General features: G+C 46.1%; 2 protein-coding genes across 3 annotated transcripts; both read right to left on the bottom strand.

Moving 5' to 3' along the window:
- Positions 1–140: 140 nt before the first annotated feature.
- LOC122062876 (putative calcium-transporting ATPase 13, plasma membrane-type) lies at positions 141–3,594 on the bottom strand. 2 transcript variants are annotated; one of them, XM_042626547.1, is made up of 2 exons: positions 676–3,594; positions 336–572 (listed from the first exon to the last, which is right to left on the bottom strand). In XM_042626547.1, exons 1-2 carry the CDS (start codon positions 3,376–3,378, stop codon positions 480–482), a joined length of 2,796 nt encoding a protein of 931 aa, XP_042482481.1. In that variant the 5' UTR covers positions 3,379–3,594; the 3' UTR covers positions 336–479. The 2 variants fall into 2 exon arrangements, with proteins under 2 accessions (XP_042482482.1, XP_042482481.1); XM_042626548.1 differs by having other exon boundaries at positions 141–3,594.
- A 4,228-nt stretch (positions 3,595–7,822) lies between these two features.
- LOC122062877 lies at positions 7,823–10,392 on the bottom strand. Its single transcript, XM_042626549.1, has 3 exons — positions 9,994–10,392; positions 8,815–9,936; positions 7,823–8,371 (listed from the first exon to the last, which is right to left on the bottom strand). Exons 1-3 carry the CDS (start codon positions 10,390–10,392, stop codon positions 7,823–7,825), a joined length of 2,070 nt encoding a protein of 689 aa, XP_042482483.1.
- Between the last annotated feature and the right edge of the window lie 1,532 nt (positions 10,393–11,924).

The raw sequence follows: 11,924 nt of genomic DNA, 5'->3' as shown, positions 1-11,924 counted from the left end.
ACATAAAACATGGTTCGAGAAACATAGAACATGCTTCGAGGAATCGGATTGAGAATTCCAAAGTGAAACCCAATAAGAAAAACTTCCCTATCCACATTGAGAATCATCATACAATCTAGTAACTAGTAAGCACAATAGGAGAATATATAGTTTTTATTCAGTAACAAAGAATTAAAGAATAAAAACAAAATAATAAACATTGCAGAAACTGTCTATCCAAGTTGAGGATCAATATACTAAAGAAATTATTAGTAAACTAAATATTCAACAAGAAATCCATTACTGTCCATTTCTGCAGCCCTGCCACTTGAGAAAACAGAGAAATGGTTTCTCTGGAACTGGTATCCACTTCACAATCCAACCAATTGGCCAAGATATGGCTGCAAGACCAATGCACAAACACCATTCCCTCCAATCTAACCTCTCTGTGCCCGCGAACCTCTTCAGAAATTCAACCATCACTACCTGAAGAATGATTGTTATCCCCACAATCCCAATAAATAACTTGTTCTTGTGTATTCCTTTGAAGACATTCTTCTTCTCCAGCTTCCTTGCATTGAATTCATTGAACACTTGGCATAGCACAAAAGTGTTGAAGATCAGGGTGTCATTAACCTTTGTATCCACAGAGAAGATAGACTCACCTCTGAACTGTAGGGTCAAGAGAATAGAAACCTGATACAGAGCTTGAGCCATGAGATTCCTCCACATGACATTGGTTATGAGTGGTTCGGTCCGACCCACGGGTGGCTTCTCCATTAGCTCCTTTGTGGGTCGCTCAGTGGCAAGAGCCAAAGCACCCAATGTGTCCATGATCAGGTTCACCCACAGCAATTGAACTGCTGTTAGTGGAACTTTGCCAGCAGAAATTGCTGCAACAAAGTTGATCACAAGAGCAGCAACATTCACAGTGAGTTGGAACTGAATAAATTTTTGGATGTTGTTATAGACACATCTCCCCCACATTAAAACCATGGCCACGGATGCAAAATTATCATCCAAGATGACAATATCCGAACTTTCCTTGGCCACTTCAGTTCCTTGAATCCCCATAGAAAGTCCAATATTAGCCTCTTTCAATGCCGGCGCATCATTTGTGCCATCACCGGTGACCGCCACCACATGGCCTTTCTGCTTCAAGCATTGTACCATCAAGAGCTTGTCAAATGGGGAGGACCTAGCCATCACACGGATTCTATCGACTGTCTCCATCCTTTCTTCCTGTGTGTAATTTCGAAATTCCACACCCTCCACAACCGCTCCATTATCAGAGACCTGATTTGGATCGAGTATCCCACATTCAATGGCTATTGCCCTGGCTGTGAAAATGTTGTCTCCAGTGATCATTTTGATGTGCACTCCAGCATCTTTGCAAGCTTCCACAGCCTTTTTAACCCCTGGTCGACATGGGTCCTTTAGACCCACTAACCCCAACAAGGTTAAACCCTCTTCACTTGGCTTTTGATGAATCTTTCCATCTTCTCTGTACTCCAACTCTTCTTCAGTGATCTCTTTGTGAGCAAAAGCAATGCATCGAAGGCTGTTAGCTGCCATACTTTGAATTATCTGTTCCAAGTTCTTCCTTTCGCTTTCGCCCATGAATGTCCAGCTACCATTTCTGTCGTAGTAGCTGGAACACATTGCTAGTATCATCTCAGCAGCCCCTTTCCAATGTATATGGATCATTTTCTCACCATTCTTCCTCAGCAAAAGACCACTGCGCTTCTTTTCTGAATTGAAAGCTTCCACCTTGATAATTGTACAAGTCTTGTTCAGCGCATCAATCTCCATATTCAATTCTAGCGCAGCCCAAGATAGGATGGCTTTCTCAGTTGGGCTACCAGAGAACTCAGGCACTGCTCCTGAATGGGGTTTGTAAATGGCTCCAGTTGAGTTCAAACCAGCTCCCTGGTGGAGCAAGTCAAGAATAACTGAAGAAATTGTTGGGGAAGCATAATCTTTTATGGCATCTAGACCAAGCCAAAACTCAGTCACCTTCATTTGATTAATCGTGAGAGTGCCTGTTTTATCGGTGCAGATGGTGGTGGCCGAGCCCATTGTTTCGCAGGCCATGAGTTTTCTGACCATTGCCTGATCTGCCATCATTCTTTTCATGGAATAAGAAAGAGTGAGTGTCACAGCCAGTGGCAATCCTTCTGGAATTGCCACCACCACGATGGTGATGGCATCAGCAATAATTCGAACCACAGCATTCAACACAGCATTGATCTTTGTCTTGCTGCCATTGAACTCTCGATTTCCATAATCATCTACTGTATTCCCCGTGAAATAACGGACCAACAACACTACAAGAACAAGGAATGCAACTACCAAACCAACCTTCCCTATTGCCAAGGTTAATTTGTCAAGCCGCTCTTGTAATGGTGTTCGCTCATTAGAATCACGGTTTATAGAGCTCATCATCTCACCCCATGCTGTGTTCATGCCAACAGAGGTAACCAGCATGCGTCCATACCCATCAGCCACCTTGGCACCAGAGATGAGGAATGGATTTCTGGCGCCATCAACTTCAACATGGTCACTCTCCCCAGTCATGCTAGACTCATCAACTTGTAATGAATGGCCATCTAAGAAGAGGCCGTCTGCTGGAATCTGATCACCAATTTTGAGACACACAATGTCACCTACAACAATGTCAAAGATGGAAATCTGTGTGCGCCGTCCACTCCTAATGACTTCGATTTGGATGTCATCGCTAATCCTTGACAGCTTCTCGAATTGTCTTGATTGCCTGAAGTTACTGAAGGCAGAGACAGCAATAACTATAAAGACAGCAACAAATATACTACCACCATCATACCATCCATCTTTCCATCCATTTTCTCTGATGCCAAACCCAAGAGACAGAATGGCACAGCCCAAGAGAATGAGAATTGTTGTGTCCTTGATAGCCTCCAACACGAAATGGAATAGGCTCTTTGGAGGTTGTTTTGGGTAGCTGTTTGATCCAAAGTTATTGCGACGAGATGCAACATCTTCAGCATCACCACAAATTCCATTCTCCACATCAGTTTGAAGGGATGCAACAACTGCTTCGACTCCTCCAAGTTGTCTCAGACGATCTGGGTTCTTCTCCTTTATGATTTCGATGAGGGCCTTATGATCAGAATTGAAGCAGAGTGAAGTTCCATCATCAATATTGGATTGGATGTCAATGATGGTGTAAGATGGTGAGCGAGAAAAGGAAGCAAATAGCTTATCCTTCTTCTTATCCAGAGCATCTTTGGCAAGAGTGACCAAGATGCGGGAAGAACAGATGGCAATGAAAGCACGGTGCCATCTCTTCTCGGGTATGCTAATTAGACGAAGGGTGGTACACAAGTCAAGTAGGCAATGTTGCACCTTGAAGCCACACATTATAAGTAAAGAATCTCACAGGTGAAGATAAAGAGGATGGGAAGGGGTAGCAGGTGAAAGACAAAGAATGAATGTGGATATAAAAATCTAATCTTGCCAATCTTCCAAAAGAGAAACAAGGATTAGGAGACTGCAAGAATATGGAAAGATAATCTGGTTGGCTCTCTTCTTATAGTCATTTCCAACAGAGTCTATTACTATGGAAGTTCAGGGTCAGTTCCTAGAAAGAATTGAAGCCGTGCATCTTGCTCTGTACTCCTGTTTAAGCTCTGTTTTCATAGCTATCTTCTTGAATCTTGAACTTTTAAGTCTTCTTCCTTCATATATTAACACCTTCTTAACTAAGATTTGTGCTTGGGTGGCACCAGACGTGGTTCTGAAAACGTTAGGTACTTTCAGGTGTAATTTGGAGGGAGGTGGTGGTTTAAGGAAATTTCCAAGGGGAAATGACATGTTAGTTCTCAAAGCGAAGGAGATGTAAGAAATGCACAAAGAAAGACTTGGACTACTCTGACCAATGTGACGAGAGTGGGGTGACGTCACACAATCTGCATCATAAATCATGATCAAACCAATTAAATTTGTTCTTTCCCTTTTGGACAAATTTTTTCTTCACCCATTGGCCATAGGGAAAGAAGAAATATTTCTGCGGGAGAGTGCAGCTCTTGCCTTATGTCAAGGGGACCAATGAGAGCATACTAGGAAACATCAAGGTATAAGAAGCATCAATTCAAACCAAACCAAATCGAATTGATATTCGTTTGAGTATTTGATTCTTTTTTTTTTTTTTTTTTTTTTTTTTTTGAGTTGTAAGTGTTTTCTGTAATTTTTTACACATATTCACATGCTAAGATAATTTTGGAGTTCATGATGACCATAATGTCCATAACTTGAGCCCATTATGACCTTTGGTCCATCACAATCATAGTCCAAGAGAAACCATTTATTTTACCTAAAAAAAAAAAAAATGGGAACCATTTACATAACCAAATTAAAACCGAGTTATAAAATCATATTAAAACCGAGTCAAACCGAATTAAATCGGTTTAAATATTCAAATATGGAACCAAGTCAAGTATTTTTTTTTTTTGAGTTGTGAGTATTCACCTCTCTCTTTCACTCCTTTCCCTCCTCCATTGAACAGACCCAGATCAACTTCTCTTCCATAGTCCATGGTCATTGGCACAAAAATTGTTTGTAATTTCGATCTTGTACAATTTCGTGAAATACCACCTTCAGGGGGTGACACGTGTATTGATACCAATACAATGGTCCAGATCTGATTTAAATGCCTCTTCACTGATTTAATGTTTTATTAGTTGTACCAGATCTGAACCATTGCATTGGTATCAATACACGTGTCACCCCCTGAAGGTGATATTGCACGAAATTATACGAGATCGAAATTACAGACGATTTCAAACCCATTGGCACAAAAATCGTCTGTAATTCCGATCTCGTTGTCGTTGCCGTCGCCTTAACAACTCGGTCTTCTCGTCAAAAACTCTCTCTCTCTCTCTCTCTCTCTCTCTATTAATTCCTCGAAACTCAGAAAAGAGAAGGAACCTGGACTCCTAGAGATCAAACACGAAACTAAGGCGGACCAAGTAAGAAGATTTGATGAACCTACAAGTAGAACTGTAAGTTTCATCACTCTTTGTTTAGAGAAATGGAAACGTGAATTCCACTTGTCAGAAACCCAACACGTTTCGCAGAAAACCAACCAATGTTTCTATGCAAATCCTGGAGCAACCAATTGGAATTTGACCCATGTGAGGAGATTGGGGATCGTCTTCTCCGGTCAACTCGCCGCCCACCATCCCAGAAGATCCTGCTGTGCTGTCGATGGATTTGAAGGGAGCCATTTGGTTTTCGTGGCTGCGGTATCAGACCCATTTGTTGTTATCAAAAATGAAGTTAAATTTGATCCCCAAGATTATGCCCCAAGTTCGCTTATTTATTGTCTATTAGACATCTTGAACTCTCAGACATGGCTGATTGATCTTGTCGAGAATAGTTTCCACCAAATCCACAAAGAACCCATGTTCCACAAATGAAAACCCAGAGCTAAGATCGTAAACATCAAAAGATTTGAGCTCCCACCCCCAAAGATCTATATAAGTGGTACCCAAATCAATATAAGAGAAAGTAATGGTCTTACTAGTAACATAGAAACTGGATTCATCAATTGAAGGAGTGTTCATGATTAGTAATCATTTCCCCTAAAGATGGATCGATCACTCAGATTTATCACTTCAAGCTAGAACATTACTTGCAATCTCCTAAGAGGACTCATCACTTAATGAACATTACAAGGCTGTATCCACTGTACACCACCCAGTGAGACCAAAATCATAATACTGAATTAGGCCTAGTGATCACACTGCACATCATCTGCCATTGTGTGCATCTACATTGCAAGCATTACCTGACCAAGATAATTTTTCATCAGTCGGAGTCTTACCCATTTTGGATGTCTGAACCACCACTGTGGAGTGGGTGCTGCCAAAGAATTGGCTATTGCATCTAGGGGTGTCAATTTGTGGCCCGAACCGGGTAAACCGACCGGGACCGACCGTTTAAAGACCGGCCCGGCCCGGACCGACCGTTTAAAGACCGGCCCGGCCCGGACCGTTTATTAAACGTGTCGGGCTTGAGCCCGGCCCGTTTATAAATGGTCGGTCTCGGTTTTGCTACTTGAACCGTCGGGTGCCCGACCGAGACCGACCGAATAACGCCCGACCGAGACCGGCCTATTGTGCACCGACTTGGCCCGACCCTTTAATGATTGTAGAATACCTATTTTACCCCCAAATTAAAGAATAAAAACTAAAAAGTAAAGACATGTTCACATTTTAAATAATGGTTATATTTTGTATCATTTATTGATTTATTGTCATTTTTTTGGGCTTGCATAAGTGGGCCGGAATATAATAGCACATTTTAAAGAGGGCCCGTTTAAAAACCGGTTAAAGCCCGTTTAACATTAAACATGTCCGTAGCTCGGTTAAGGCCCGATTAAAGCCCGATTAAGGTGGCCCGATTATAACCCGAGACCGACCGACCGAATATAAAGTGTACCATGCCCTCAATAACTAAGCCCGATTAGTTAAATGGGCGGACACGGTGTAGCCTTTGAAAGTCTTCAAGCCCGATTAAGCCCGACCGAAACCGAACCGGCCCTACCGGTTGACACCCCTAGTTCGAGGACATGGCTATCGCTTGTTCGAGGGCCATGGAAGCAAAACGCTTTCACGGGGGTCGAGAAGAAATGGCCCTAGGTGGCTGATCCCTTAACCCAACCAGGAGTTGTTGGATGACGTTAGCATTTCTTCGTTTAAGGGCGGCTCAGACGATGTCATCTTGTTACTTCAGGATAAGATGCTCGGTTATGATCCGACGGACTATGAGCGGCGCGTTCCCGTTTATGCTACTCTGGTACAGCCCTGCGGCTCAATCGATGTTGGTGAAGAAGTGATCCGACCCGATGGATTTTCTTGTGCTGAGCTAGGCTCATGGGTCAGCCCCCCGAAGATTAGCCTCATATATATAGATCCATATTTATGTAGATGTCTCCCTCGGTAAAATGTATTTTGAGCGCTCGTGGATTAGCCCCCGAGCTCGGTCTAGTTGCTACCGGGCTAGATCGCTGTCTTTGTGCCTCATTGGTTAAGGTCAGACTAGGGTCAGGTAATGGGGTGCCGAGCTTGAGCTCGGTCTTATTTGCTGCCGAGCTGGGGCCCGGTCTTTGTGGCTCATTGGTTAAGGTCTTTGAGTCGCCAGACTAGGGTCTGGTCTTCTGGCGCCGAGCTAGAGCTCGGTCTTTGTGCCTCATTGGTTAAGGTCTTTGAGTCGCCAGACTAGGGCCTGGTCTTGTGGTGCCGAGCTTGAGCTCGGTCTTATTTGCTGCCTAGCTGGGGCCCGGTCTTTGTGCCTCATTGGTTAAGGTCTTTGGGTCGCCAGACTAGGGCCTGGTCTTGTGGTGCCGAGCTAGAGCCCGGTCTTTGTGCCTCATTGGTTAAGGTCTTTGAGTCGCCAGACTAGGGTCTGGTCTTGTGGTGCCGAGCTAGAGCCCCGTCTTTGTGCCTCATTGGTTAAGGTCTTTGGGTTGCCAAACTAGGGCCTGGTCTTGTGGTGCCGAGCTAGAGCCCGGTCTTTGTGCCTCATTGGTTAAGGTCTTTGAGTTTCCAGACTAGGGTCTGGTCTTGTGGCGCCGAGCTAGAGCTCGGTCTTAGTCTTGCCGAGCTAGGGCCCATTCTTAGAAGAGTCAAATATTTGTGAGAAGCTTCGTAGTATATTGATGTGTGGCATGCACTTGGGACAAACACATTGCTTCAAAATAGAAACTATTATGCTAATCTATTCTGGTCCTTGATAAAAATTAAATAACTGCTAAGTAAAATCCCTGAATGTGATTTCAATGCAATCTACTGAAGAAAACTGTTTACTGGAATTTTTTTTTGAGATTTTCAACGTTCCATGCCCTTGGTAGAGCTGTGCCCCCCTGAGTCTGCAAATGGTATGTGCCAGGGCGTACCACTTTGGAGACTATGTAAGGGTCTTCCCAGTTCGCGCTGAGCTTTCCTTCACTTCTTGGGTCCGCCGCTGCTGCTTTCCTCAGCACCAAGTCCCCAACTACGAATCCCCGTGGCTTGACCCTCCTGTTGTGGTATTGCCGGACTTTCTGCTTGTAGGTTTCATTTCGAATAAGTGCTTCTTCCCGAACTTCGTCTATGAAGTCAGCGTTTGCTTGGAGCCCAGCTTCGTTCTGTGAGGCTTCAAACACTGCTGATCGGAACGAGGCTTGGGTTACCTCCACAGGGGTTAACACTTCAGTTCCGTATGTTAGTCGGAATGGTGTCTCTCCTGTGGGTGTCCGAGCTGAAGTGCGATAAGCCCAGAGTACACTGAGTAGCTGATCTGCCCAGTTCTTCTTCTCCCAGTCCAGCCTCTTCTTTATTCCATCTAGAAGTGTGTGGTTGGCCTTTTCTGCCTAACCATTCGACTGCGGGTGTGCTACAGCGGTGTTTCGGAAATCAATATTAAAGTTGCTGCAGAAATGCATGAATTTTCGATTGTCGAATTGTCGACCATTATCCGTGACCAGCACCTTTGGAACACCATAGCGGAATATAATGTCGTCCCTAACGAACTTCTCTACTGCCTGCTCTGTGATTCTGGCCAGGGGACGTGCTTCCACCCATTTAGTGAAGTAGTCAATAGCAACAATCAAGAATTGAACACCCCCTTTTCCCTTCTTGAACTGTCCTAGAATATCCACTCCCCACATTGCAAACGGGATCGGGCAGATCACTGAACTGAGTTCTGTAGCCGGGACGTGAGGTATTGGGCGTGCACCTGACACTTGAAGCACCGCTGTACGAACTTCATTGCGTCTCTTTGCATGTTTGGCTAGTAGAATCCTTGGCGTAGTACCTTGTAGGCCAGTGCTCTACCCCCGATGTGTCCCCCACAAATCCCCTCGTGGACTTCACGAAGTGTCTCCTCAGCTCGGTTCGGGGGCAGGCACTTCAGCAGGGGCCAGGATATCACCCTTTTGTAAAGTACTCCACCCTGAAGGGTGTATTTGGCTGCTCTCCTTTTGATTGCCCTTGCTTCTGCTTGATCTCCTGGGAGATGCCAGTCACGTAAATAGACCACGATGGGATCCATCCAACTCGGCTCGGCCCTTTGAGTAATGCTGCACATCAATTCTTGTTCATAGCTTGGTTGGTCTAGCACTTCAAAATATACAGAGCTTGCGCAGTCAGCGAAGTCTGCTGTAGCTAGTTTGGAGAGGGCATCTGCCAAAGCATTTTCTTGCCGCGGGATCTGTACCATCGCGAACGTGCCAAAGCTGCTCACCAGACGACGTACTTCCTTCAAATACATGGCCATTCTTTCTTCTTTGGCCTCGTATTGGCCATTGACTTGGTTCACGATTAATTGGGAGTCACTATGAGCGACCAGGTCGTCTGTCATCACCGCCTTTGCCAGTTTGATTCCTGCAATCAGTGCTTCATACTCTGCTTCATTGTTTGTTGCGGGAAATGCAAACCTAAGGGCATAATGTATCGTGAACTCTTCAGGGCTTTTCAGCACGAGCCCAGCGCCGCTCCGTGCTGTGGTGCTGGATCCATCAACAAAGAGCGCCCATTTTCTGTTCGGCTCGGCCTCAGGATCTCCCGGTTCTTCGGCTTGGGTACATTCTACCAAAAAGTCAGCCAGCGCCTGGCCCTTGATCGCGCTTCTTGGTTGGAATTCAATATTGTGCTCACTCAACTCGACAGCCCAACTTACCATACATCCCGCTACGCTGGGGCTGTGAAGTGACTTTCTCAGGGGTTGATCAGTTAGTACAGTAATGGCGTGTGCTTGGAAGTAAGGCCTCAGCTTTCTGGCTGTCACGACCAGTGCCAGTGCAAGCTTCTCAATCTTCCGGTACCTTGTCTCTGCTTCCAGGAGCACATGACTCACATAGTAGATGGGCCTTTGGGTCTTTGCCTCTTCTCTGACAACGACTGCACTGACGGCCACGGCTGAGGTAGCGAGATAAAGCTGTAGTTCTTCCCCAGTCTTAGGTCAGCTCAGCAGAGGGGGCCGGGCTAGGCAGGCCTTGATCTCCTCGAAAGCTGCTTCGCATTCTTCTGTCCAGCGAAATTGCTGTTGGCCTTTTCCTCCTTTTAGCAGCTTGAAAAATGGAAGGCACCTATCGCCAGCTCGGGACAAGAACCTGCTAAGAGCAGCCAGGCAGCCGGTCAGTTTCTGCACTTCGCGAATGTTTCTTGGTGCACGCATCTCGTGAATGGCCTCAATTTTTGAGGGGTTTGCTTCTATCCCCCTTTGCGACACTAGAAAGCCCAAGAATTTCCCAGAGGTTACTCCAAATGCACACTTGGTGGGATTTAGTCTCATTTGGTTCTTTCGCAGGACACCAAAAGCCTCCTTCAGGTCTAGCACATGATCAGTGCCTTTGTTGCTCTTGACCAGCATATCATCAACGTAAACTTCCATATTTCTACCGATCTAGTTTCGGAACATCGTATTCACCATCCTCTGGTAAGTGGCTCCGGCATTCTTTAGGCCAAAAGGCATTGCAGTGTAGCAATAGTTGCCTTGAGTGATGAGGAAAGCGGTTTTCTCCTCATCTTCCAGCTTCATCTTTATCTGGTTGTAGCCGGAATATGCATCCATGAAGGTCAGCATCTCATGGACAGCAGTTGAGTCTATGAGGGAGTCAATCCGGGGCAAAGGGTAGCAGTCTTTAGGGCAAGCCTTGTTCAGGTCGGTGTAGTCAACGCATATCCTCCACTTCCCGTTGGACTTCGGAACCATGACCACATTGGCTAACCAGGTCGGGTACTTCACATTCCTCACAAACCCTGCGGTTAGAAGTTTGTCAACCTCCTCGTTGATGATATTGTTCCTCTCAGTCGTGAAGTTCCTGCGCTTTTGCTGGACAGGCCTGTAGCTCGGGTTGACGTCCAGACTGTGCTCGGCTACGGTCCTGGAGATTCCTGGCATATCAGAAGCTTTCCAAGAGAAAATATCAGAGTTCTCGCCGAGGAAGTTCAAGATTTCCTCGCGACGCTGGGAGCTCAGCAGCGCTCCGAGCTGAACTGTTCTGGTCGGCTCGACCTCTGAGATAGGGATGGTAAGTAGCTGCTCCATCGGTTCGGCTCGGGCCAGGAGGCTCTCATCTCGGAAATCAACAACTTCTACCATACATGCTAGCCCCGAGCACAGTTTTTTGACGGATTTTATGAAGTTGGCATAGCATTCCTGGGATTCCTTCTGGCTGGACTTGCATTCTCCGACTCCATTGCTGGTTGGGAATTTAACCTTCATGTGCCTAGTGGACACGATTGCGCCAAGGCCGTTGAGACTAGGTCGGCCAAGGATTGCATTGTAGGGTGAGGCGATCTTGGCGACCATGAAAGAGACCATGGTTGTGGCTGTCTGAGCTCCTTGTCCGATGGTTACAGGTAGGTCAACAACTCCCTCTAGCTCAGCTGGCATGCCTGAGAAACCGTACAAGGGTCCGGGCGCTGGTTTTAAGGCTCCGGTGCCAAGCCCCAGTTTTATGAAGGCTTCATATGATATGAGGTCCACGGAGGCTCCTGTGTCCACTAGGACCCTGTGGAAGGGGTGGTTGGCCACCACTAACTGAATTACGACCGTGTCGTTGTGAGGCCAGTTCAGCTCTTCCAAATCTCTGTCAGAGAAAGTGATGGGTGGATCCGTTTTGAGGGCTTTGACAGGTTGTTCCGAGACACACACAAACCGCGCGTGTGCTTTGGCTTTTCTTACTGATTATGCAGTAGGTCCCCCATGATTGTTAGGATGGCCGGACCCACGGGCTGGTTGTCGTAAGTGACAGCTCGGTTCGTGGCTGGATCCGCAGTCGGTTCGGCCTTAGCTCGGCTCGGCTCGGCTCGGCATCTTCTCTCCTCGGCTCGGGCCAGTTCCCACCATATTTCTGCTTCAGATACTGGTTGAGGTATCCGGCCTTGATGAGCTCAACAATTTCCCTTTTCAGAGACTTA

This window comes from Macadamia integrifolia, unplaced genomic scaffold (assembly GCF_013358625.1).
Source record: "Macadamia integrifolia cultivar HAES 741 unplaced genomic scaffold, SCU_Mint_v3 scaffold1131, whole genome shotgun sequence".
Lineage (NCBI taxonomy): Eukaryota > Viridiplantae > Streptophyta > Magnoliopsida > Proteales > Proteaceae > Macadamia > Macadamia integrifolia.
Note: the sequence above shows the minus strand (reverse complement) of the source record. Positions and strands in the feature narration are given on the sequence as shown.

Coding starts and splice junctions, on each gene's coding strand:
- LOC122062877 (XM_042626549.1), bottom strand. CDS start 10,392: ATGGAAGTTTACGTTGATGATATGCTGGTCAAGAGCAACAAAGGCACT. Junction 9,937..9,993: donor CAGCTTTCGAGGAGATCAAG/GCCTGCCTAGCC, acceptor GAAGAACTACAG/CTTTATCTCGCTACCTCAGC. Junction 8,372..8,814: donor GTAGAGCACTGGCCTACAAG/GTACTACGCCAA, acceptor TCGAATGGTTAG/GCAGAAAAGGCCAACCACAC.
- LOC122062876 (XM_042626548.1), bottom strand. CDS start 3,378: ATGTGTGGCTTCAAGGTGCAACATTGCCTACTTGACTTGTGTACCACC.